At 41.8% G+C, this 27,260-nt stretch overlaps 1 protein-coding gene and 1 long non-coding RNA gene across 3 annotated transcripts in view; one reads left to right on the top strand and one right to left on the bottom strand.

Moving 5' to 3' along the window:
- The window catches only part of LOC130708219 (stearoyl-CoA desaturase 5-like), a 35,362-nt gene extending 8,111 nt beyond the window's left edge, over nt 1–27,251 (top strand). The window contains exons 2-3 of one of the 2 annotated variants that reach the window (XR_009008321.1): nt 25,015–25,141; nt 27,124–27,251. Coding sequence is in view for 1 of the 2 variants with exons in the window: in XM_057546466.1 (XP_057402449.1) it covers nt 10,915–11,063 (149 nt within the window). In the remaining variant the exon portion in view is untranslated. Of the gene's footprint in view, nt 1–10,914; nt 11,072–25,014; nt 25,142–27,123 lie in introns of those variants that run through there. The other variant, XM_057546466.1, reaches the window with a different exon arrangement.
- Nucleotides 1,853–17,356, bottom strand: LOC130708221 (uncharacterized). Its single transcript, XR_009008323.1, has 4 exons — nt 17,297–17,356; nt 14,906–15,051; nt 10,368–10,476; nt 1,853–2,128 (listed from the first exon to the last, which is right to left on the bottom strand). It is a non-coding gene; the product is annotated as an uncharacterized LOC130708221 (long non-coding RNA).
- Nucleotides 27,252–27,260: the final 9 nt, after the last annotated feature.

Raw genomic sequence — 27,260 nt, 5'->3', positions numbered from 1 at the left:
TGGCCTTGTGGAATTTAGTTTTCCTTGTGGTTACAAGGTGGCTGCCAGAGTTCCAGGAGTTACAACAGTGTCCTACAGAAGAAGAGAGAGGCTGCCCCTTCCTGAAGTCTCATCAGAGAGAAACTCCCTCCTGGTCATCTCACAGCTGATGTCTCCTCAAGTCTCACTTGCAGGATTGTGTCCCAAGTCCCTTGTTAAACCATCACTGGCAAGGGATTCAGGATAATCAGTGTTAGCCACTGAGCCACATGCCACATGAGGCGGGGGTTAAGAGCCAAACACAACCCAGGCTCTGGGGGAAGGGAGCAGAGGGCATGGCTGCTGGGACAGCCCACACCTCTGCGCCAGGGCCTGCCTTTACTCCCTCTCATGACCTTCCCTCTTTGGTGTCCCCTCCATTCCCTGGAAAGGCTCTGATTTCCTATTTTAGCTCGCTCTTCCCCTCTACTCCCTACCCGCTCCGCTTGTCTCCAGTCCTGCTGTCATTTCAGCGAGGTGTAAACGTCGGCCTTTTCCGTGAGGCTCTGCGCTCTCCCGTAGCACATCTGCCTCCCCAGAGCCTGGCAACGGCCTCTGCTCAACACACACTGTGCTGGGGGATGGATGCAGGAGGAGACGAGTGAATGAGTTTAATCTTTGTGTGGCCTTCCTTTCTAAGGAAAGTTTTCATGTTGTTTCTTAACTTTGAAGATGTTTTTGCCCCTGTAAGCGAACTTTCCATGTGATTTGGGGAAAGGACTGGGGAGCGAGAAGCCTTTCTCAGTGCCCCAGGAACCTGCATGCCCCTCTGCACCCGAGTCCACCTGGGAGTCACCCTGACCTCAGTGGGGAGCTTGCCGAATTCTCTATCGCTCCTCTGGGTTTTTATGGGGTGAGACGGGGCTGGGGAAGGTTGCTCTGGGCACAGGGAAGTGTTAAATGCCTTGTGGGAGAATGGATTTAAAAAGAAAAAGATGGACAGTGAGTGACTTAGAATGTGTTCTTTACCAAGGTTTTCCATGGTGACACACTTTCCTCAGGCTGATGAATGGTTTTTTTGGCTGGTCATTGTCTTCATCGTCCAGGTGACGCAGAACGTCAGTGATGACGTCACGGTCAGATTTCTGTTCTCTTGCCTCAAATTTTACTTAAAAGGGCATTTAAAAGTCCACTTAAAAAAAAAAGTCCACTTAATCTCACCCAGCAGGTACTCTTTTTTAAAAAAAAATCAATTTATTTATTCATTTTTGGCTGCGTTGGGTTTTCGCTGCTGCACGCGGGCTTTCTCTAGTTGCGGCGAGCCAGGGCTACTCTTCATTGCGGTGCGTGGGCTTCTCACTTCGGTGGCTTCTCTTGTTGCGGAGCACGGGCTCTAGGCGCGCGAGCCTCAGTAGTTGTGGCGCACGGGCTTGGTTGCTCTGCGGCACGTGGGATCCTCCTGGACCAGGGCTCGAACCCGTGTCTCCTGCATTGGCAGGCGGCTTCCCAACCATTGCGCTACCAGGGAAGCCCTGCCCTTAAAATGGAAAAAAAACAAAAAATCCAATACCAGTCGACTTGGAAATGAAGAGGTACAAGAATAGAGTTTAGAACTCAGGTTTAAATTTGTTTTCTTCCTGTATCACTGTCTGTTGTATGAATACCATCATGCCCTCGCAATTTGGCTGTATTGGTTTTAGCTCGGTTCCCTAAAGAGACAATGACTGTAAATGCAGCCTGTGACCTGAATGAGCAAGGCCATCTCCCAAAGCATCCTCCACCTCATCGTCAAAAAACATTTATCAAGCAGGCAATTAATTTCCTATGGTCTTGAGCCAGGCACTGTGTAAAAACAGAGACCTGGTCTCTACCCTCCTACCTTTTATAACTCAGAGGAACAGCTGTGATTTTCCCCAAGTAGTGCATCCAATTTAATGTTCTCTTGGCATGAGTAGAAGTGGAAAATACTCTTACTTCTTTAAAAGTTCTATGCATGAAATTAGAAATGAATTTCTAAAATGTAACTTTCCTGGAGTAGTTTGTCGGTTCCCTCCTCTAATAAATACATTCATAAGAAGCTTTTGCAGATGGTTACAATGAAGATCGTCTCTATTCTCAGCCTGTGAGTCACTGGAGTGTCCCTGAAAGCATTTGTTTTGCCCTAGAGTCTCTATAAGCAAAAGAAGGTATTTATTAGCAAGTGTGAATAATGCCCACATATCTCCCCCGCCCATCTCCCACCCCCAAATCCATTGTGTTTGGCTCCCTAGCTCCTGACAAGTGGGTGAGTCATTAACATTTTTGAGCTCTGCTTGAATTACTCGGGGGTCTTGACTCCATCTGGAGCTACCCTCTGAGCATAGACTGGGTATGAACCTAAACTTGGCAGAGTTCCCAGGAGGGTTGGAATAAAGCATAGTTATTAGAGCTAATATTCCTTCATGCACAGAGCTGGTAGTCAGTCAGTGTTCGCCCAGTGGTTAAAATCATTGGATAACTGTGCCTTCCCTGGTGCTCCTGGAATTCCCAACAATCCAAGAGCTAAAGGGCCAATACCTGGCTCAGTTGCAGGGCTTAAATCTAAAAATAAATCTGTTCTGATTGATTGGTTTTGATTGGTTGGTGCCCTTGTGGGTTGTCAGTTTTTTTTTTAATTGAAGTATAGTTGATTTACAATAATGTGTTACTTTCACATATACAGCAAATAATTTGGAGATATATATATATATATATATATATATATATATATATTCCTTTTTTGATTCTTTTCCATTATAGGTTATTATAAGATATTGAATATAGTTCCCTATGGTGTACTCGAATTTGTTTTTTTCTTCCACACACACACACTGTATTTTATTTTTACAAGAGATAAATAGACTGACACCAAGCATTGTACATGGATGACCACAACAAAAGCAACAATGATTGCAATTACCAAACATGAAACACACTCATACTATGTCATAATATTGACATTCAGTCCAGTAATCCTCCACTGTAACAGCTCCTTTACTTTGCAGTGAAAATTGATTTGTATATTCTTTGCCTCAGAGTTCTTGTGGGATTTTTTTTTTTTTAATTTTAGACAGAAAGTCACAAAAATTATACTCATCCTCATCAGTTCACTCAGTCCCATGTAATTAATTTTTTTTCATCTTGATCTTTTGTTAGCACTTTTATGAGTTCATCAGTTTTTCATTAGAGTTCTGAAAATGCTTATTCATTCAGTTCAGCAGTACAGTCAGTTACCAGAAACCTGTACTTGTCAGAGTCTTTTCCATGAATTTCTTGAAGATGAAACCTTTTTATAGGAACATATTTGCAAAATCATCAGAGTACACCCAGAACTGTCTGTAAATGACAAAAGACTTAAAAATGACCATGGTTAAAGATTTGATGAAAGTTCATAATAATGCAGTTGACAAGAAAATTAGTTATTTCTGAGATACACATTTTAAAGTAATAACTAGGATTATTACTTATAACATTATACCAGAACATATAAGATTTTTAGAAGTTTCCTGTAATGTCTGAAACATTTATATTAATATATTTCCATACATATTTCCATACAAATACAAATATAAGATTTTTAGAAATTTCATGTAATGTCTGGAACATTTATATTAACATATTTCCATACATATTTCCATACAAATACAAATATAAGATTTTTAGAAATTTCATGTAATGTCTGAAACATTTATATTAACATATTTCCATACCAATAACCCAATGAAAGTTTAGTATTAGTTGTTTTGTTTGTTTTTTTATACTGCAGGTTCTTATTAGGCATCAGTTTTATACACATCAGTGTATACATGTCAATCCCAATCGCCCAATTCAGCACACCACCATCCCCACCTCACCGCAGTTTTCCCCCCTTGGTGTCCATATGTCCATTCTCTACATCTGTGTCTCAACTTCTGCCCTGCAAACTGGCTCATCTGTACCATTTTTCTAGGTTCCACATACATGCATTAATATACGATATTTGTTTTTCTCTTTCTGACTTACTTCACTCTATATGACAGTCTCTAGATCCATCCACGTCTCAACAAATGACTCAATTTCGTTCCTTTTTATGGCTGAGTAATATTCCATTGTATATATGTACCACAACTTCTTTATCCATTCGTCTGTTGATGGGCATTTAGGTTGCTTCCCTGACCTGGCTATTGTAAATAGTGCTGCAATGAACATTCGGGTGCATGTGTCTTTTTGAATTACGGTTTTCTCTGGGTATATGCCCAGTAGTGGGATTGCTGGGTCTATATATGGTAATTCTATTTTTAGTTTTTTAAGGAACCTCCATATTGTTCTCCATAGTGGCTGTATCAATTTACATTCCCACCAACAGTGCAAGAGGGTTCCCTTTTCTCCACACCCTCTCCAGCATTTGTTGTTTGTAGATTTTCTGATGATGCCCATTCTAACAGGAGTGAGGTGATACCTCATTGTAGTTTTGATTTGCATTTCTCTAATAATTAGTGATGTTGAGCATCTTTTCATGTGCTTCGTGGCCGTCTGTATGTCTTCTTTGGAGAAATGTCTATTTAGGTCTTCTGCCCATTTTTGGATTGGGGTGTTTGTTTCTTTGATATTGAGCTGAATGAGCTGTTTATATATTTTGGAGATTAATCCTTTGTCCGTTGATTCATTTGCAAATATTTTCTCCCATTCTGAGGGTTGTCCTTTCGTCTTGTTTATGGTTTCCTTTGCTGTGCAAAAGCTTTGAAGTTTCATTAGGTCCCACTTGTTTATTTTTGTTTTTATTTCCATTACTCCTGGAGGTGGATCAAAAAAGATCTTGCTGTGATTTATGTCAAAGAGTGTTCTTCCTATGTTTTCCCCTAAGAGTTTTATAGTGTCCAGTCTTATATTTAGGTCTCTAATCCATTTTGAGTTTATTTTTGTGTATGGTGTTAGGGAGTATTCTAATTTCATTCTTTTACATGTAGCTGTCCAGTTTTCCCAGCACCACTTATTGAAGAGACTGTCTTTTCTCCATTGTATATCTTTGCCTCCTTTGTCATAGATTAGTTGACCATAGGTGCGTGGGTTAATCTCTGGGCTTTCTATCTTGTTCCATTGATCTATGTTTCTGTTTTTGTGCCAGTACAATATTGTCTTGATTACTGTAGCTTTGAAGTATAGTCTGAAGTCAGGGAGTCTGATTCCTCCAGCTCCATTTTTTTGCCTCAAGACTGCTTTGGCTATTTGGGGTCTTTTGTGTCTCCATACAAATTTTAAGATGATTTGTTCTAGCTCCGTAAAAAATGCCATTGGTAATTTGATAGGGATTGCTTTGAATCTGTAGATTGCTTTGGGTAGTATACTCATTTTCACAATGTTGATTCTTCCAATCCAAGAACATGGTATATCTCTCCATCTGTTGGTATCATCTTTAATTTCTTTCATCAGTGTCTTATAGTTTTCTGCATACAGGTCTTTTGTCTCCCTAGGTAGGTTTATTCCTAGGTATTTTATTCTTTTTGTTGCAATGGTAAATGGGAGTGTTTCCCTAATTTCTGTTTCAGATTTTTCATCATTAGTGTATAGGAATGCAAGAGATTTCTGTGCATTAAATTTGTAACCTGCAACTTTACCATATTCATTAATTAGCTCTAGCAGTTTTCTGGTGGCAGTTTTAGGATTCTCTATGTATAGTATCATGTCATCCGCAAACAGTGACAGTTTTACTTCTTCTTTTCCAATTTGTATTCCTTTTATTTCTTTTTCTTCTCTGATTGCCATGGCTAGGACTTCCAGAACTATGTTGAATAATAGTGGTGAGAGTGGACATCCTTGTCTCGTTCCTGATCTTAGAGGAAATGCTTTCAGTTTTTCACCATTGAGAATGATGTTTGCTGTGGGTTTGTCATATATGGCCTTTATTATGTTGAGGTAGGTTCCCTCTATGCCCACTTTCTGGAGAGTTTTTAGCATAAATGGGTGTTGAATTTTGTCAAAAGCTTTTTCTGCATCTATTGAGATGATCATATGGTTTTTATTCTTCAATTTGTTAATATGGTGTATCACATTGATTGATTTGCGTATATTGAAGAATCCTTGCATCCCTGGGATAAATCCCACTTGATCGTGGTGTATGATCCTTTTAATGTGTTGTTGGATTCTGTTTGCTAGTATTTTGTTGAGGATTTTTGCATCTATATTCATCAGTGATATTGGTCTGTAATTTTCTTTTTTTGTAGTGTCTTTGTCTGGTTTTGGTATCAGGGTGATGGTGGCCTCATAGAATCAGTTTGGGAGTGTTCCTTCCTCTGCAATTTTTTGGAAGAGTTTGAGAAGGATGGGTGTTAGCTCTTCTCTAAATGTTTGATAGAATTCACCTGTGAAGCCATCTGGTCCTGGACTTTTGTTTGTTGGAAGATTTTTAATCACAGTTTCAAGTTCATTATTTGTGATTGGTCTGTTCATATTTTCTGTTTCTTCCTGATTCAGTCTTGGAAGGTTATACCTTTCTAAGAATTTGTCCATTTCTTCCAGGTTGTCCATTTTTTTGGCATAAAGTTGCTTGTAGTAGTCTCTTAGGATGTTTTGTATTTCTGCGGTGTCTGTTGTAACTTCTCCTTTTTCATTTCTGATTTTATTGATTTGAGTCCTCTCCCTCTTTTTCTTGATGAGTCTGGCTAATGGCTTATCAATTTTGTTTATCTTCTCAAAGAACCAACCTTTAGTTTTATTGATCTTTGCTATTGTTTTCTTTGTTTCTATTTCATTTATTTCTGCTCTGATCTTTATGATTTCTTTCCTTCTGCTAACTTTGGGTATTGTTTGTTCTTCTTTCTCTAGTTTCTTTAGGTGTAAGGTTAGATTGTTTACTTGAGATTTTTCTTGTTTCTTTAGGTAGGCTTGTATAGCTATAAACTTCCCTCTTAGAACCGCTTTTGCTGCATCCCATAGGTTTTGGGTCGTCGTGTTTTCATTGTCATTTATCTCTAGGTATTTTTTTATTTCCTGTTTGATTTCTTCAGTTATCTCTTGGTTATTTAGTAACGTATTGTTTAGCCTCCATGTGTTTGTCTTTTTTACATTTTTTTCCCTGTAATTCATTTCTAATCTCATAGCGTTGTGGTCAGAAAAGATGCTTGATATGATTTCAATTTTCTTAAATTTACTGAGGCTTGATTTGTGACCCAAGATGTGATCTATCCTGGAGAATGTTCCGTGCGCACTTGAGAAGAACGTGTAATCTGCTGTTTTTGGATGGAATGTCCTATATATATCAATTAAATCTATCTGGTCTATTGTGTCATTTAAAGCTTCTGTTTCCTTATTTATTTTCATTTTGGATGATCTGTCCATTGGTGTAAGTGAGGTGTTAAAGTCCCCCACTATTATTGTGTTACTGTCGATTTCCTCTTTTAGAGCTGTTAGCAGTTGCCTTATGTATTGAGGTGCTCCTATGTTGGGTGCATATATATTTATAATTGTTATATCTTCTTCTTGGATTGATCCCTGGATCATTATGTAGTGTCCTTCCTTGTCTCTTGTAACATTCTTTATTTTAAAGTCTATTTTATCTGATATGAGTATTGCTACTCCAGCTTTCTTTTGATTTCCATTTGCATGGAATATCTTTTTCCATCCCCTCACTTTCAGTCTGTATGTGTCCCTAGGTCTGAAGTGGGTCTCTTGTAAGACAGCATATATATGGGTCTTGTTTTTGTATCCATTCAGCCAGTCTATGTCTTTTGGTTGGGGCATTTAATCCATTCACGTTTAAGGTCATTATCGATATGTATGTTCCTCTGACCATTTTCTTAATTGTTTTGGGTTTGTTTTTGTAGGTCCTTTCCTTCTCTTGTGTTTCCCACTTAGAGAAGTTCCTTTAGCATTTGTTGTAGAGCTGGTTTGGTGGTGCTGAATTCTCTTAGCTTTTGCTTGTCTGTAAAGCTTTTGATTTCTCCATCAAATCTAAATGAGATCCTTGCTGGGTAGAGTAATCTTGGTTGTAGGTTCTTCCCTTTCATCACTTTAAGTATATCATGCCACTCCCTTCTGGCTTGCAGAGTTTCTGCTGAGAAATCAGCTGTTAACCTTATGGGAGTTCCCTTGTATGTTATTTGTCGTTTTTCCCTTGCTGCTTTCAGTAATTTTTCTTTGTCTTTAATTTTTGCCACTTTGATTACTATGTGTCTCGGCGTGTTTCTCCTTGGGTTTATTCTGTATGGGACTCTCTGCGCTTCCTGGACTTGGGTGGCTATTTCCTTTCCCATGTTAGGGAAGTTTTCGACTATAATCTCTTCAAATATTTTCTCTGGTCCTTTCTCTCTCTCTTCTCCTTCTGGGACCCCTATAATGCGAATGTTGTTGCGTTTAATGTTGTCCCAGAGGTCTCTTAGGCTGTCTTCATTTCTTTTCATTCTTTTTTCTTTAGTCTGTTCTGCAGCAGTGAATTCCACCATTCTGTCTTCCAGGTCACTTATCCGTTCTTCTGCCTCAGTTATTCTGCTATTGATTCCTTGTAGTGTAGTTTTCATTTCAGTTATTGTATTGGTCATCTCTGTTTGTTTGTTCTTTAATTCTTCTAGGTCTTTGTTAATCATTTCTTGCATCTTCTCAATCTTTGCCTCCATTCTTTTTTTTTTTTTTTTTTTATAGTTACTTTTTATTTATTTATTTATTTATTTATTTGACTGTGTTGGGTCTTCGGTTCGTGCGAGGGCTTTCTCTAGTTGCGGCAAGTGGGGGCCACTCTTCATCGCGGTGCGGGGACCGCTCTTCATCGCGGTGCGCGGGCCTTTCACTATCGCGGCCCCTCCCGTCGCGGGGCACAGGCTCCAGACGCGCAGGCTCAGTAGTTGTGGCTCACGGGCCCAGCTGCTCCGCGGCATGTGGGATCCTCCCAGACCAGGGCTCGAACCCGTGTCCCCTGCATTAGCAGGCAGATTCTCAGCCACTGCGCCACCAGGGAAGCCCTGCCTCCATTCTTATTCCGAGGTCCTGGATCATCTTCACTATCATTATTCTGAATTCTTTTTCTGGAAGGTTGCCTATCTCCACTTCATTTAGTTGTTTTTCTGGGGTTTTTTCTTGTTCCTTCATCTGGTACATAGCCCTCTGCCTTTTCATCTTCTCTGTCTTTCTGTAACTGTGGTTTTTGGTCCACAGGCTGCAGGATTGTAGTTTTTCTTGCTTCTGTTGTCTGCCCTCTGGTGGTTGAGGCTATCTAAGAGGCTTGATGGGAGGCTCTGGTGGTGGGTAGAGCTGACTGTTGCTGTGGTGGTCAGAGCTCAGTAAAACCTTAATCCACTTGACTGTTGATGGGTGGGGCTGGGTTCCCTCCCTGTTGGTTGTTTTGCCTGAGGCAACCCAACACTGGAGCCTACCCGTGCTCTTTGGTGGGGTTAATGGCAGACTCTGGGAGGGCTCACGCCAAGGAGAACTTCCCAGGACCTCTGCTGCCAGTGTCCTTATCCCCACGGTGAAACAGAGCCACCACTTGCCTCGGCAGGAGACCCCCCAACACCAGCAGGTACGTCTGGTTCAGTCTCCCCCAGGGTCACTGCTCCTTCCCCTGGGTCCCGATGCACACATTACTTTGTGTGTGCCCTCCAAGAGTGGGGTCTCTGTTTCCCCCAGTCCTGTCACAGTCCTGCAATCAATTCCCACTAGACTTCAAAGTCTGATTCTCTAGGAATTCCTCCTCCCGTTGCCGGACCCCCAGGTTGGGAAGCCTGAGTTGGGGCTCAGAACCTTCACTCCAGTGGGTGGACTTCTGTGGTATAAGTGTTCGCCAGTCTGTGAGTCACCCACCCAGCAGTTATGGGATTTGATTTTACTCTGATTGCGCCCCTCCTACCGTCTCACTGTGGCTTCTCCTCTGTCCTTGGACGTGGGGTATCCTCCTTGGTGAAGTCCAGGGTCTTCCTGTCAATGATTGTCCAGCAGCCAGTTGTGATTCTGGTGCTCTCGCAAGAGGGAGTGACAGCACGTCCTTCTACTCCGCCATCTTGGTTAATCTCCTCAAATATTTTTAATATCATCTCTGCATATGCATTTTCTTGTTATCATATGATTCATATAATCTTCAGCTTCTATCCTTTTCTATTTTAACTGAATGAGAACTTTGAAAAAATCAGTCAGTCATTCTGGCTTAAATTTATATCCTAAATCATGTAAGGAAAGGTATTAGGGCCCAATCTAAGTTCTGGGGTTGAAAGTAAATCACCTGTCCTAATAAAAACTTCTTTTGTGATAGAGGCAATGTGTGTCTAAAAGGTGATTTTTATTCTCTAGTTTATAATTGCCTTTATGTAAGATTCCCCCCGAAAGATTTGATATTAATCATCAGAAAAAAATAACATTGGAAAAGTCAGATTGTGAAGGTGTATCGCTAAGTGTTGGGAGTTGGGAGGACAGAACGTGGAGGACCTTACCGCTAATCCAGGTGGTACTCCTAGCTCACAGGTCATTGCCCGTGATGTTGTGGACAGTGTCTAGGCTCCCAGCAGCCCAGGGTCGGTGCCACTCAAACCATACCTGAGGCTTGGTACAGGGAATTGTTTTAATGATAGAAAATTTCAAACATACATAAAAGTAAAGAGAATGGAGTCTCTATCCCCACACCCACCCCTCACCTGGGGATTTTTTTTTTTGGTAACTTTTTACTTTGATACATAATTTCAGATACATAGAACAGTTGTAAGAACAGTACAGGGAACTCCCATTTACTCTACGCAGACTGAACAATTTCCATCTTATCCCATTGGCTTTATCATATTCTCTATGTGTATATGTATACATATGTGTGACTACTATTTTTTCTGAGCCATTTGAGAATAAGTCGGAGATATTGTGTCCTTTTATCTCTAAATACTTCAGTATGTATTTCCTAACAATAAGAATACAACCACAGTACAATGTTCAAAACCAGGAATTTAACCTTGATATTATATTTTTTTTTTTTTTTGCGATGCCCAGCAGCATATGGGATCGTAATTCACCCACCAGGAATGGAACGGGCCCCTGCTGCTTTGGAAGCACAGAGTCTTAACCACTGGACCACCAGGGAAGTCCCAACCTTGATATTATCTAATCCACAGTGGATAGCCGAATGTCATCAGGTATCCTAGCAATGTCCTTTATAGCTTCCCCCCCCCCTTTCGGATTAGACTGAAGCAAATTCAAGACAATTGCATCTGTATATACTTAAGTATCCAGTATTAGTTGGGGTAATTCTGGCTACATTGTCCTCATGGAAAACCTCGGGGGCCACCTTTCCCCTACCAACTTCCCCCAGCTCTTTGCGGGAAAACATTTGTGAGGGGCAGTTTTCAGAAGCGGGAAGGGGTAGAAACTGAGAAGCAGACATAGGTAATGAGCGAGGCAGTAGTTCTCAGGCTGGTCTGCGGACTGTGTATTGGGGGTCATGTGAGTTGCTCGTGCAACGTGCAGATCAGGGGGCTCTACCCAGACAGGAGCTCCACCCAGGCCCTACAGGATGAGAACCTCTGGGAGCGACCCGGACTCTGCATTTTAACAGGTGCCACGGGTAGCTCTTATACCCTGTGGGTTGGAGGTGCTCTGACCCGGAGGCAGGTGACCTGGGAGTGATGCTGTGTCCCTAGCAGTTTAATGTCACATCCCCACACACGTGCCCCGTCTCAGAACAGGTGCAAGGCTGTTACATTGCCTCCCATTCCACTAGCCCGAGATTCCTTAGGGTTGATAAGAGGCAGCATTTGGGGAACGGGAATAGCTGCAGGGGCTCCTCTTTCAGCACACAGCTTCTTACACAGGGCTGATCCCGAGGGGGTGGGAGTTTCACTGGAGAGAGGAGAGTTAAAGCGGAAGGAGAACCTGTGATCGGACCCGGACCCGGACCCGGAATGCTTTGTGGTGTGGAGTGAGCTTGTTTCCCCGGGGCGGGGTGGGGGTAGGTGCTTGGATCATCCCTGGGGTGGAAGGCTGTTCAGAAGAGGTGAAGAAAACCCAGGAGAAAGCCTCAAACAAACAGCCCTAGGCAGAAACCTCCACCTGCTTGGAAGAGGGCCCTGAAACCTTTCTTAGGACTGCGGAGGGGACTCAGGTGCGGCAGCCAACTGCGCAGCCTCAGCGCCTCCCCTGCCCGATCTTCCCCTCCGGGAAGGCAGCCCCGGTACGAGTAGCGGTGGCATCATTATTATCGCTCCCAGGACCAGACAGCGAGTTGGTGCAGGAAATCCGCTGTATAGACGTGACCGCGTTCAGGAAATGTGTCCATTCAAAAAATGGAGGTCGGTGGAGCCCTTCTCTCGGGCCCCTTTCATCTCTGAGGGTCGGGGCTTTCCAGTCGTCTTCATTTGCTGAGGAGCAAATACTTCTTAGACCAGGCAGGCAGGGACACAGTGCAGCTCTGCCTGGGACAAGGCACATTTTAGGGTGTCCTGGACCCAGGCTCCTCTGCTACCTGAGATACAAGGACCCTTGTAAATGACTCTGACCCACCAAGAGATGACAACCACTGGGGAGACGCTCTAGATGTTCACTGTGCATCCGATGGGCGGCAGTGGGCTTAATTCTAACCTGCATCCTGTCAATGTGGCCACGTGACAAAGGTGACCAGGTGACACAGGTGACCACCCTCACCTAGGACAGTAATCCCAGTGGCTGTTTCAGTTCCTCCCGCTGTTGAATCTTCCTCTCCGTTCTCTTGAAAAGGCGCTGCGCTCTCCAAGTCCTTTTCCAGTTTAGCACGAGTGGTTCTCAAGCTGTAGCTCGTGCCAGTTTAGATCTCGGGGCTCATTCAGCCTTGCTCAGGGGAGCCGGGCTGGGTTTCTCTCATTCAGAGATAAGTGTGAAGAGGCAGCCGAGAGCCTTCCAAACCCAGGCAGGCGTGGAGTCTTCACAGAGAAAGAGAGATGCAAAGTCCTGAAAGCAGAGCTCGCATTGGCGCTGTGCCCAGACTGCACGAAGTGTGGGAGCAGCTCCCGGAGAAGCAAACAGACAGGTGGGCCTCCTTGGCCCCCTGGGGCTGCCAGGTGCTTCTTCAGTCTAAAGGCTGGAGGCAAGAGTCTGGACTCAGATAGAGCTTTGCTGATTAGCAAAAGTTCTCATCTCCCAAGTCTCTCCCTGGTCAGGGCCATTCCTAGTGGACATGAATTGGGTTTATGAAAAAAGTATTTGAAAGTGCCAAGGAGGTTCCCGCACCGTCGTGATGATGCTGAATAGGCAGATTGATGTTCTGATGTGTACCCGGGTTCAGGAGCAAGTGAGGGAGCACTTCTGGGGTGCGCTTTTCCACCTGCTTGGAGGCAGGCAGGTGGAGAGGTTTAGATGACTAATTAACTTGTGTTTTGCACACATTTATGGACATGTGCCCAGCATGGGCCAGATGCTGGGAATACACAGGTGAGTGAGCAAGCTATCATTCCTGCCCACAAAATGCTCACGATCTAGAAGAGGAGACAGACCTCGGAGAATTGTAACTCAGTGTGATGAATGCCAGGACCAAAGTGGGCCTGAGGTGCAGGGATGGCTAGAGGAGGTGGGTGTTGTAACTGTTTTAATCCACACAACAATAATCCTACAGGGCCTTAATGTCTTCACGGCTGTTCTGAACAACAGCAAAACTTTGCAAACAAAATTATTTCCTAACTAAGTAGAGGGGAAGCTTAACCCAATGAATGCATTTGGTGGCAAAATCTGACCTAAACTGTTGATCCTTTTCAGTGTGAATGTTCGTATTGATGTGTTGTGTGACAGACCCACCATGGGTATTACCATAATGCATAGGCACTCTATTACCTTTATCAAATCTGAACAATTCTGAACCTTGAAGCACATCTGACCCTTGGGTTTTGATGAGGGACTGTGGACTTGTCCTGGTATCGTCTGCATTTTGCATCTGAGGAGGCAGAATGCAGGGCGGACTCATTTGCCCAAGATCCAGAGCTGCTAAGGGGCAGTCAGGGCTTGCGGGAATGTCCTTCTGATGCCTGAGCCCTGCTGGACACCCTCAGGTGACACTGCCTTGAGAGGCACCGACTTACACAGCAGTGGTTTGGGCACTGGGCTCATGGGTGGCTCTGGAGTGGGGATGGATCGGATAGCATTGCCCAGGGATGTACCCAGGTGGCCGTGACGGGGATGTGGGTGTCAGTCTCCCCCTTGGCCCGGGCTCATCCACCTCACTCTGGTGGTAGTCAGATCCTATTTAACAGGGAATGGGGATTTTGTGCCTCTCTGCCCACAAGATATGCTGTTGCCATGTCAAAATCTGTCCGCCACCACACCCCGCCCAGGTTACTCTCACTGCTTCTTGTCTCCATTCTTTGAACATTTTGTTCCCATCACTGGGTTCTGGTCTGTTACCCCTAAGGTCTCTTCAACCAGTGGGAAAGAGGTACTTGTTAATAATTCTGGTGTTTTTTAGGTTGGCCGCACGATCAGCTTTGTGTACAGACAGGAAGTAGCCAACAGGGAGAAGTGATTTTAGGGACACAGGCCTTAAACAGCCTTCAAATTACCTTCCTTAGCTGTCCTAGCAATTGGAGCAGGGGTTCTGGGCTGAGGCTGGATGCCTCAGTGGTTTCATGAGCCCCCAAAATAGGTTTTGTGTGTGTTGGCGTTTTTCTTCCATTGGATTCTCAGCAGAGCCTGTGACTTTAAAAAGGTTAAGTGCTGCTGGGTTGGAGTGAGGCTCATTAAACATGTCAGCATTTCCCAAAAGGATACACAGTAAATGAGTGTTCATTTATATACTCTCTTCCATTATCCTGTCGTGTATCTATAGTCAATATGATCACTTTCATGCTTTAGTTAATAGCTAGGATAATTAAGCCTTGGTAGGCTGAAGGGAAAACTTGGGAGCTTCTGGATTCAATAGGCTTTTATGGGGTGGGTCTACCTGGAGTCCCCCAAATGAGGGATCCCGTTGGATTGTGGCACAACCCAAGGACAAAAAACAAAGGGTGTTTTTCATCACTTTGCTTACTTCATAATTTTGCCAGGTCTTCTCATCACGAGGGAAGCAGTGATGGTTCCTCCAAGGGCCTTTCCCTGCCTCAGCTTAGCTCTGCTTGTTAAACACACCCCGGTGATAAGAATCTAAGGAGGTAGTGCATGATTTTCCTCTTGCTGCTGTAACAAATTATCACAAAGTTAGTGACATACAGCAAAACAAATTTATAAACTTACGGTTCCATAGGTTAGAAGTCCGACACAGTTCTCACTGGGTTAAAATCAAGGTGTCAACAGGGCGACATTCCTTTCTGGAGGCTCTAGGGGAGAATCTGTACCCTTGCCTTTTCCAGCTTCTGGAGGCTGCCTGCATTTCTTGGCTCATGGCCCCTTGTTCTGTCTTCAAAGCCAGGCTCTATCTTCGTCCTAGAGGTCAAGTCCTTCTCACATAGCATCACTCTGACCTCCTCTTCTGATTCTCTTCCACTTTTAAGGACCCTTGTGGTTACATTGGTCCCACTTGGACAATTCGGGATAATCTCATCTTTGAAGTCAGCTGATTAGCAACCTTAATTCCATCTGTAACCTTACTTCCCCTTTGCCATGTAATGTAACATATTCACAGGTACCAGGGACTAGGACGTGGATATCTTTGGGACATCATGCCTACCACACCCAGACACCAAAGAAAACTAATCTGCATTAATTCCTTTGGTTATTATAAGTACCACCTGGACAGAAACACTCAGTTATGTATATAACCTTCCTTCGAGGAGAGTTTGTCCTTGTGAGAGGCATATCAAAGGGTCACGACATCGCAAGTTCTCTGACCTCATCCTCCCCTTCCTGGGACTGGGGGGAATGTCTGGCCGTCCCACAGGTTGTGACCTACTTTCCAGGAATAGCCCTGGAGCATGTAGCCCTCTTAGGGACCTTCTAAAGGATGTGTTGATGCTAACGTTTGACTGCCCACCTCTGGCTAGTCCCAGGGGTGACATATGTTAGCAAAAATTGGCTGGAGGCAGCTTAGGGTCTTGAAACCATCAGATAAACATTTTATTAGGGATGTGTGTGAGGAGAGATTCCTGGCCTGCCTGGAATATAATTTATGATTGTGTGTGCAGTGTGTGAGCAGGGATGAGAGGACAGAGATGGGAAAACAGAAACCCAACAGTAACATTAGCCACAGAAACAGGTGCAAATCTATGCAGGAAAATGCAGAGGGGAAAAAAGCCCCTGGTCATTTGACCTGTGTCACATCAAAATGGCAGCAAGACCTTGGAGGGTAGGATGTTCAGGGGGAAAAGGAGTCTCAAGCCAGTAGCAGCATCTTTCCGGGCAGAGGGACTTTGTCTTGGTGAGGAGATATTGGCTAATTGCATGGATCTGGGGCTTTTGTTGGTTTTGTTTTGGTTCCAAACGGTGGTCGGAAAAGCATCTCTTATAGTGACTGTGTGCAGCCCTGGCCCTGCACAAAGTCCTGAGACTGGGGACAGGGAAGGTAGGGAGAAGGTGACCAAGCAACTTTCCCAGAAGCAGGACCAGCTACATAATTTACAGGGCTGGGTGTAAAATGAAAATACAGGGCCCTTGTTCAATAATTATCAAGAATTTCAAGATGGTGGTGGCAGAGTATTTAGCCAAGCATGGGGCCCTCCTACGGCCTTGCGTTCTCACACTGGTCACACACCATGAAGCATGAAGTGGCCACTGCCCAGGGCAACGTTCCCTGTGTGTGTCCTTGGCTCTCTCTGATATCACGAGTGATGTTCGAGGCCTCTTTCCCAGGGAGTTAGCAGGACCATGGGCCTTGGCCCCGAGGACTTGCTTTCATATCATAGAACTTGTCTTGATTGCACTGGATATTTGATGCTGCTTGACAGGTACTTTGCTCCGTCTGGGGGGAGCCCACATTCCAGGGGCAGGAAGCAAGAGGGGCGAGGAAGAGAAACTTGGGACTCTTAGAGCCTTCCCTTCTGGCGGTGTGACCTCAGACAAGCAACTTAGATCCTCCCCATCCCTATGGAGTGTGAGAAAATATTTGCAAATCACGTATCTAAAAAGAAGTTAATATCCAAAGTATACAAGGAGCTCATACAACTCAGTAGCAAAAACACCATATAACACAATTTAAAAGTTGGCAAAGGACCTAAAAAGACATTTTTCCAAAGATGACAAACATTTGGGGAACAGGTTTATGAAAAGGTGATTCACATCACCAGTCATCAGGGAAATGCAAATCAAAACCACAATGAGATATCACCTCACACCTGTCAGTATGTGTATTATGAAAAAGACAAGAGATAAATGCCGGTGAGGATGTGGAGGAAAGGGAATCTGTGTGCACTGTTTTTGGGAATGTAAATTGGTACAACCAGTACTGAAAACAGTATGGAGATTCCTCAAGAAAATAAAATTACAATACCATGTGATCCAGCAACTCCACTTCTGGTCATATAGCAAAAGGAAACAATATTTTTTTAGGAGTTCCCCAGCTGTGCAGTGGTTAAGACTTCGTGCTCTCACTGCTGAGGGGAGGGCCTGGGTTCAATCCGAGGTTGGGGAACTAAGATCCCAGAAGCCACGTGGTACAGGAAAAAAACAAAAACAAAAACAAACTTTGAAATGTTATTCACGGTAATGGTATGGAAAGAACCTGCCTGTCTCTCACAGATGAATGGATAAACAAAATCTGATACATACACACACACACACACACACACACACATACACACAAATATACATACATAACGTACACAATGGGATATTATTCAGCCTTAAAGTAAATCCTTACACTTGCAAGAACATGAATGAGCCTGGAGAACATTATGCTAAGTGAAATAAGCCTGATGGAGAAAAGACAAATGCTGCCCGGTATCACTTATGTGTGGAATCTAAAAAAAAAGTTGGAATCATAGAAACACAGAGCAGACATTGTTGCCTGCAGTTGGGCATGGGGGCAAATGGGAACACGCTGGTAAATGGATACAAATTTTCAGTTATAACATGAGGGATAAAATGAAGGAATAAGGTCTGAGGAGCTAATGTATAACATGGGGACTAACTGATGATGCTGTATTCTGTAACTGAAAATTTCTGAGAGAGTAGAATTTGTGTCCTCACAAAAAGTAAATATATGACAGGTGACGGGTATGCTAATGAACTTGATTGTGAGAATCCTTTCACAATATATACGTATATCAAATAATCACATTATACTTTTCAGATATATTACAGTTTTGTCAGTTATGCCTCAAAATAGCTGTAAAAAGAGGAAAACGATCAACAAAATTGACAAAACTAGTTAGATTGACTATTAAAAAGAACAAAATATGTAAAATCAGAAATGAAGAAAGGGACATTACTACCAATTTTGTAGAGATTAAAAGGCTTACAATAGAGTACTATTGACAGTTGTAGACCAACTAACTTGATAACTTAGATGAAATGAACACATTCTAGAAACACGCATCCTACCAAGAAATACAAAATCTGAACAGATCTAGAAGTTAAGATATGGAATCAGTTATCAAAAATCTCCCAACAACTGAACGCCCAGCACCAGGTATCTTCATGGCGAATTCTACCAACAACTTAAAGAAGAATTAACACCAATCCTTCTCAAGTTCTTCCAAACAATTTAAGAGGAGAGGATGTATCTTCACTCATTCTATGAGGTTAACATTACATCAATTACAAACCTAAAGACACTACAAGGAAAGTACACTACAGACCAATATCCCTTATGAATACTGATGCAAAAACCCTTTAAAATAATGAGACAGAACAGCCCATTATAAGGATTATACATCATGACCAAATGGGATTTATTCTTGCAAGGCAAGGTTGGTTCAACATATGAAAATCAATCAATGTAGTATAGCACATAAACAGATTGAAGGGACTAAACTCCATGTGATCATCTTAATTGATGCAGAAAAAACATTTGACAAAATTCAATGCCATATTATGATTAAAAAAAAAAAAAACAACAAACCAGGAATACAAGTTGATGACTTCAACATAACAAAGGTCACAGATAGAAAACCAACAGCTATTATATTCATTGGTGAAATCTTTCTCCCTAAGATCAGGAACAAAGGAAGGATGCCTGTTGTCACCACTTCTATTCAGCAAAGTACTGGAATTCCTAGCCAAATAAGGCAAGATAAAAAATAAAAGGCATCTAAATCGGAAAGGAAGAAATAAAATTATATTTGTTCAGAGACAACACACATGCACCCAAAAAAACCTGTTAGAATTAATAAATGAATTTAGAAAATTTGCCAGATACAAAATCAACACTCAAAAATCAGTTGTTTCTCTATACACTAAGAATGAAAAGTTTGAAAAGGAAAGTTAAAAAAAAATACCATTTAAAATATCATGAAATATAGTAAAAGACCAGGACTAACTTAACCAGCGGGACAAAAGACATGTACATTGAAAACTAGAAAACGTTGCTGAAGGAAATTAATGAAGACACCAATAAATGCAAAGACATCTTGTGTTCACAGATTGGAGGACTTAATGTTGTTAATATGTCATCACGACTTAAAGGGATGTACGGATTAAAAGCAATCTCTTTAAACATCACAGGGAGGTTTTTTCAGCAGTAGTAAAATTCATCCTAAAGTTCATATGGAATTTAAAGGGCCTGAATAGTCCAAATAATGTGGAAAAAGAACAAAATTTGAAGTTTCAAATTTCTTGATTTCAAAACCTACTACACAACCACAGTAATCAAAATAGTACTGGCATAAACACACCTACAGGACGGAGAATAGGCCAGTGGAACAAAATAGAAACCCAGAAGTAAACCCGTATATACATCACCAAATGATTTTCAACAGGAGTGCCAAGACCACCCAATGGGGAAAGGATAGCGATTTCAACAAATGGTACTGGAAAAACAATATCCACATTCAAAAGAATGACGGTAGACCCTTACCTTACACCACATACAGAAATTAACTCAGCGAATCAAAGACCTAAATGCGAGACCTAAAACTATAAAACTCTTAGAAGAAAGTTCTGCGAAGAAAACCATGACATGAAATTTGGCCAAGAGTTCTTGAATATGACACCAAAAGTGGAGGTTGTAAAAGAAATAGATAAACTAGGTATTCAAAATTTAAAAATACTCCTTTCATCAAAAAATAAAACGAACCTGCTGAATGGGAGAAAAGATTTGCCAATCCTATAGCTGATAAGGTTAATATCCAGTATGTATACACTTGTACACTGTTGGTGGGTATGGAGAATGGTGCACCCAGAAAGGAAAACAGCATGGTGGTTCCTCAAAACATTAAAAATAGAATTACCATATGATCCCATAATTCGAGTTCCTATTAAATACTCAAAAAGAATTGAAATTATGAACTCAAAGAGTTATGTGTTCACCCGTGTTCATAGCAGAATTATTCACTATAGGCAAAAGGTGAAAAAACTCAAGGGTCCATTGAGGGATGAAGGGATATACAAAATGTGGCCTATACAAACAATACATCAATATTCAGTCTTAAAAAGGAAGGGAATTCTGACACATGCTACAACATGGATCAACCTTCAGGCATTACGCTAAGTAAAATAAGCCAGTCACAAGAGGACAAATACTGTATGATCCCACTTATATGAAGTACATAGAGTAATCAAATTCACAGAGACAGAAAGTACAATGGTGGTTTCCAGGGGTGAGGGGGCAAGGGAAATGGAGAGTTGTGGTTTCATGAGTACAGACTATTATAGTTTTGCAAGATGAAAAGTTCTGTGGATGGATGATGGTAATGATAGCACAGCAGTGTAAATATATTTCATGCCTCTGGCCTGCTCTCTTAAATTGTTAAGATGATAAATTTTATGTTATGTATATTTTACCAGAATTTTTTTAAGTAAAGGAAAATTAAGACATTCATATAAAGAAACACTGATGAAGTTCATTACTAGTAGATCTGCTCAATAAGAACTGTTAAAGGAATCCTTGAGGCTGAAATGAAACGTAACTTGAAACCATATGAAGAATTAAAGAACAATGGTAAAGGTAACTACACTAAGTTTAAAAGGCCAACTCATTTGCAGTTAGGGTTTGTAACGCCTCTTTTCAAAATGTGATTTAAAAGACAAATATATAAAATAGTTATTATAAGGCTATTAATGGGCACACAGTACATAAGGATGTCATTTGTGACAAGTGCAGTGTAAACGAGGATTGCATACTACCGTGTGTGGTAGGCATAATTCAAATCCCTGCCTCAGTGAACTTACAAGTTACACTGTATATAATGGACCTTTGGTGTCAGTCTTGAGTATTAGAAACCATGATGTCAGACCCTAATGTGCTGGGGTTTATTGCATCGTACACAGCATATGAACAGAAATCATATGAATGATCAAGCTTACTTTAAGAAGATCAACATGCTGTCATATATAGTTGGGTGAACCCTTAACAATTGGCTTTGCTTTCTTCCATTGCTTCTTATAGCCAAATATTGTGCAGCTTCGTGACAGACTTTGTAGAGCACAAGGAGATCCAGCACCAGGACAACAGGAGTCACCTAAAGTTCCTTATGAGAGGCAGCAGCTGCCCAAGGGCAGGCCTGGACCAGTTGCTGGCCACACACAGATGCCAAGAGTTCCAGCTCAACAATATTATCCCCATGTGAGTGATATGGTCCAGATTAAAGGAGGAACATTTATGTATTTCAAATTGGTGGTTTTAGTTTCTTGAGTAAGAGACCAGTGATAAAACTAGACAACGTATTATTTTAATGGTTATAGTTTTTCTGTTCTTGAAAGTAGCATTTATGATGTTTTTAAAAATTATCCCTTTAATCTAGTCAAATAATTTACAAACTAGGTAAAATTAACTTAAGCTCTCTGGGGAGATTTCTTCTTATTTCTCCATCACTCAAGCTTAAATTACACATGTACATCTGTTCTTGAAATTTTTACAATTTGATTCATCTAACAAACTAAGTCAAGTAGTGGGAACAATTTTGTGGGTAATTTGGTCAATTTTTTAAAGTGTTTTTAGAAAATAGTCTCTTTTTAAGTATTATTTTCTGAGTCATTAGTGTGGTTTTACTATGTCTTCTGTATCAGCACAATAAAGAGTATCCAGAATACAAACATTTTTTTGGACAACTTTATATTAGAGAAAAGTGAGTGACCAAAGGTATATAAAGTTGTAGATCATGGGGAATGTAAAGATGATTAAATAATTTTTATTAATAAACTAATTTATTTATTAAATTAAAATTACCAAGTGGTTAGTGGCATAAAATGTGACCTCTTATTGTCTTTTACTATTTCATGTAGAAACTTATATTTCCAGACCAGCAGATAACCTTCATGTTCTTAAACAAAAAGTATATTTTCGTAAGTAATAAATGGTCTTGATTGATAACAAAGTTAGTAGGTACTCTGCTCATTTTATTTTTGAGATGAAACCACCTCGACGGCAGTCTCTCTTTGTATTTATTTATTTATTTAAAATGTTTATTTATTTATTTATTTATTTTTGGCTGCATTGGGTCTTTGCCGCTGCGTGCAGGCTCTCTCCAGTTGCGGCGAGCGGGGGCCATTCCTCGCTGCGGTGCCTGGGCTTCTCACCGTGGTGGCCTCTCCCGGCGCGGAGCAGGGGCTGCAGGCACGGGGGCTCAGCAGCCGCGGCGCACAGGCTCAGCTGCTCCGCGGCACGCGGGATCCTTCCGGACCAGGGCTTGAACCCGTGTCCCCTGCACCTGGCAGGCAGATTCCCAACCACTGCGCCACCAGCGAAGTCCCTCTGCCCATTTTAAAATAGAACAAATTGCTGATAGAATTGAAGGGGTCATTTTTACATTTTGTAGCAACAGTAAGCATAAAACCATGAAAAAAAAATTCATGCTCTTTTGTCTATTATGCTTTTGATTGCTACTTAATCAGGATAGATTACATTTGAATATAATTATAACTGTACTACTCTCTGTTTTGTTTTTTCGTTCATTTGACAAATACGAATTTAAGGGCCTGTCTTTATTCTCCCTGTTGAAGGGTATATTGGTAAACAAAACTAAATTCTCCACTCTTGTTGCTAGACTTCGAAAGTCTGTGACATAGATAGGGCAAATCAGGTGATGGCTGGGAAACTGAGAGGTGGAGAAGTCTAGCGACTAACCGGAGTTTTAAGACATAGAGCTTGAATTTGTCAGCATGGCTAGTTAATGGTTAACAGGATTGGAACTCCTAAGCTAAGCACCTTGAGTTTGACCTCACTGTGTCAGGGCACTGAAGTAAGGCGTTCTCTGCATTGGGAGAAGAGACTGTTTACTCCTTATGTCCTTGGGTTTAATCTATCTTTCTGGGAAAATGTAAAAACCATGAAGGACTTTTATTATACTGTGACTTAGCAGTCTCATACTTTAAGAAAAGGAAAACAAATTCAGTCATAAATTATGCAGTGATTTTCGTGATTAAAGCTTACGATATGTTGAATGAGGACAGTGGCTTGTGGTTTTAAAGGCACGTTTATAGGCAGGAGTAAAGGGATTTCTGAAAGGGAAGCCAACTGAGTGGGAGTTCTCCTACTACGACCAGCACATCTTTGCTATTAATTGTTTATATGATAGAGTTTCTTCTACAAAGGTTTACTTGACAAAAGATATTCTGATGGCTTAAACAAATGTTTTTGAAAACCTCTGGACTCCAGGGTAAGCAACATGGTGTAGCGTGGCAGACACTGGCCTGGGAATCAGGAGACCTAGAATCAGTCCTAGCTCCATCAACAACAGGTTGTATGGGCTTCAGCCAGCCCCTTCAGTTCTCTGGGCCTTGGTTTTCTCAGTGGTAAAGGGTGGGGATCAGATTGGATGATCTTTAATATGCTCTGATTGTATGATTCTAAGCCTCATACGGAACTAACATAATTTTTGTGGCTCTAATGAAATCCGGAAAAGGGAGCTTATAGCAATATGTTTACAGATCTAATAGTAGCATGAATACAATTAGTGCTTCAAAAATCACTTTTTCACTCAATTACCTTATTTTTTTTTCCCCCCCGGAATGTCTTCTTTCCTTCCCTACTTACAGAACTTACCTTTTCCCACTTACTCTTGACACTTGAACAGCATTGTTCTTTCTGCTTTGATTTAGTTTTCATATTGATTTTTCTACTGCCTCCCTTCCCCTGTTCTGTTGTGAAAGGTGTTTTTTTCTTTTGGAATCCCAGCTACCTTGAAAGCAATCGCCTGGCTAACATATGCTATCTTGCTGCTCTTATTTTTTGCTTTGCATCTGGCTATTAATGCCTGTTGGGTTTTTTGTCTCTTCTTTTAACATTTTCATGTTTTATGTTCTGTGATTGGTATTTCTTTGTTCAATTCAGGTTAGAATTGCCCCCACTGTCACTACCTGGAGTAACAAAACTCCTACCGCCCTTCCCAGCCATCCACCTGCAGCCTCTCCCTCTGATACACAGGTATATCCTTCATTATTCCTCTTTGAGCAGAATTCTGCTCACCTAAATATATAGTTATATACTCTCTACCCACCTCCCTTAAGTTCCCCTCCCCCCATCTATCTAGCTGCTTATTGCATTTTAGTGCTTTTAGGATGCAAGAAGCAGTTTTTAGCACACTTAATTTATTTTCTTATCACTCTCCTCTTCTTTTGCAGCTCTAAATTGACTTGAACTAGAAAAACATCAACCAAGGTTCAATGGCTTAAATCTGATTTCACTGAATATTTTTTCCTTTCTTCTTCTTCCTCCTCCGCTTCTTCTTCTTTTTTTTTTTTGGCATCGTAGAGAAGATAATATCGCCTTGTGGCATTTATACTTATATTTCCAAAGCATTAGTTGTGGATGGACTTTAGTAGAGATGGAAAACCCTAGTGACTTACTATAAATATCATAGATCCTATTTTATGAGGCTGTGAGCATCTCTTGCCATTCATTGTTATTATTACTTTGGACCTGTCTAATCTTTAAATCACACAAAATGTGTTGCTCAGAAAATGTGTCTTGAAGAAGATAGTATGCACGAAATGCAGTTTTTTTACACAACTTTTTTTTTTTTTAATTCCATTTCAAAGATTATAAATCTGTCTGGCAAGATTCTTGGTTCCAGATGTAATCCTCCTTTTTACCATATTCTCATTTCCTAGGGAGAAAATCCTCCACCTCCAGGCTTCATAATGCATGGGAATGTTAATCCAAATGTTGCCGCAGCTCAGCTTCCCACATCTCCCGGCCACACGCACACCCAGGTGCCACCTTATCCACAGCCACAGCGTAAGTAGTGTGACCCTGAAGTCCTGTCACGGCAGCATGTCTTGTCTTATCCCGTGTAGTAACTGTTTACTTTGAAGCTCCAAAGCCATGATCAAATCAGCTGTAACAAGTAAAGAAAGAACCATTCTGTGTAGGACTTGAGTCCTTGCTCTAGCGAAGCATGGTTTCCTTGGGAGGCATCCTGAATCAGCATGCGAGGAAACAGCTCCTGTGTCAGTCCATTCAGAACAGTTGGCTCTTATTCCTGAGCCTGTTAAAGAGAGTCAATTGTGCCATGATTTTGGTATAAAAAAACAGAATTTTAGAAATTATTTGGTACATATTCTTTTCCTTTAGGCAAGATGATGCAAACCATTTTTGGAAAATTGGTTCCAAGGGACATTTGTTGTCGTCTTCCATGTATTTAATTTTTTTAGGAAACAGAGTATGTTTTAGAGCAGTTTCAGGCTCACAGCAAAATTGAGTGGAAGGTACAGGAAGTCTCGGTATACCTCCTGCCTCCGTGCACAGCCTCCCCACCACAGACATCGTGCACCACGGTGGTCCATTTGTTACAGTCAGTGAGCCTACACTGACTCACCATTTTCGCCCAGAGTAGTTTATCTCAGGGTTCCCTCTTGGTGTCAGACACTCTGTGAATTTTGACAAATGTATAATAATGACCTTTCCCCTATTGGCTTTCATTTTTTTAAGAAACTATTTACACTTGCAAAGTAAAACATCATCTCTATTTTAAAATTTAAAATAAGCAAAAATGCAAATCTCAAAGTGGACAATTATATGACTGAACAACTACTATAAAACAAGAGGATGTTACCTAGCAAGAACTAATCTCAACGAGCGTGTTCTGTGCTCATAAGATGGGTGTTCCTTTTTTTTTTTTTTTTTAATTATTTATTTATTTATTTTTGGCTGTGTTGGGTTTTCGTTTCTGTGCGAGGGCTTTCTCTAGTTGCGGCAAGCGGGGTCCACTCTTCATTGCGGTGCGCGGGCCTCTCACTATCGCGGCCTCTCATGTTGTGGAGCACAGGCTCCAGACGCGCAGGCTCAGTAGTTGTGGCTCACGGGCCCAGTTGCTCCGCGGCATGTGGGATCTTCCCAGACCAGGGCTCGAACCCGTGTCCCCTGCATTGGCAGGCAGATTCTCAACCACTGCGCCACCAGGGAAGCCCAATATGGGTGTTCTTACTTAACATGAGTACAGATTTGATACAGCTTTTCACTCAGTGCTCAGCGTGAAAGTGCTGTCTTCAGGGTAGAATGAGCACAGTTCTGTTGGATTCCCTCTGCAGAGGTTCATATTCTGCCCATGGTCACACAAAAGGTAATGGTATCTGGGTTCAGGTCTTTGCATTAAAACACTAGTTGGCTGTCTGACTGCTTACTAACCAACTTTGTACAGTGTAAGAAATATAATAATTGTCTTGTCAGGCATCATACAGAGTTGCCGGTTAATCTGGAACTGTGCTCAAACCCAGAATTTGAGTAGCTGATGATTTTACTAGATGTTGGAGAAGGTATCTGATTCGTAACAATGGTGCTCACCCTACAGCTGTTAAGGTGGAAGAGGTCTTGAGCTGCCACCAAGCTCCCTTAACTTTTACTGTGAAGGGGACTGCTTTGGATGTGTAATTCCTGCATGGCTCCACCTGATGGCTAGTAGGTGTCACTGCAGTCTTCACAGGAACAGGATGTCTCAGAAAAGGGTCAGTCTTCTGGTTCTCCGGTCTGATGACTCAAAGATTTTCATAGCCAGCAGCAGTCTGGAGATGGCAGGGTTCAAAGACTGGATCCAGTGACTTTTGGCATAGTTAGGGCATCCAGACTATCAAAAGCATAACTTGTTTTAAGTGGGTAATGTTTGGTTGTAGCTTATTATTAGAAGAATTGAATTTCCATAGAATGAGATAACTTTGGTTTTCTGTTGCTGTCTGAATAAATGTGTAACTAATTAAAATCTCTGCTCCTTCTCCCTGGTGTAGCTTCTCAGCCAGCCCAGCAGTATTCCTTCGGAACAGGGGGGTCAGCAGCGTATCGACCTCAGCAGCCTGTTGCGCCCCCTGCTTCAAACGCTTACCCTAACACCCCGTACATATCTTCCGCTTCGTCCTATTCCGGG

The sequence above is a fragment of the Balaenoptera acutorostrata genome, chromosome 5 (genome assembly GCF_949987535.1).
Source record: "Balaenoptera acutorostrata chromosome 5, mBalAcu1.1, whole genome shotgun sequence".
NCBI lineage: Eukaryota > Metazoa > Chordata > Mammalia > Artiodactyla > Balaenopteridae > Balaenoptera > Balaenoptera acutorostrata.
The sequence above is the reverse complement of the archived record's forward strand: the minus strand, read 5'-3'. Positions and strand labels throughout refer to the sequence as shown.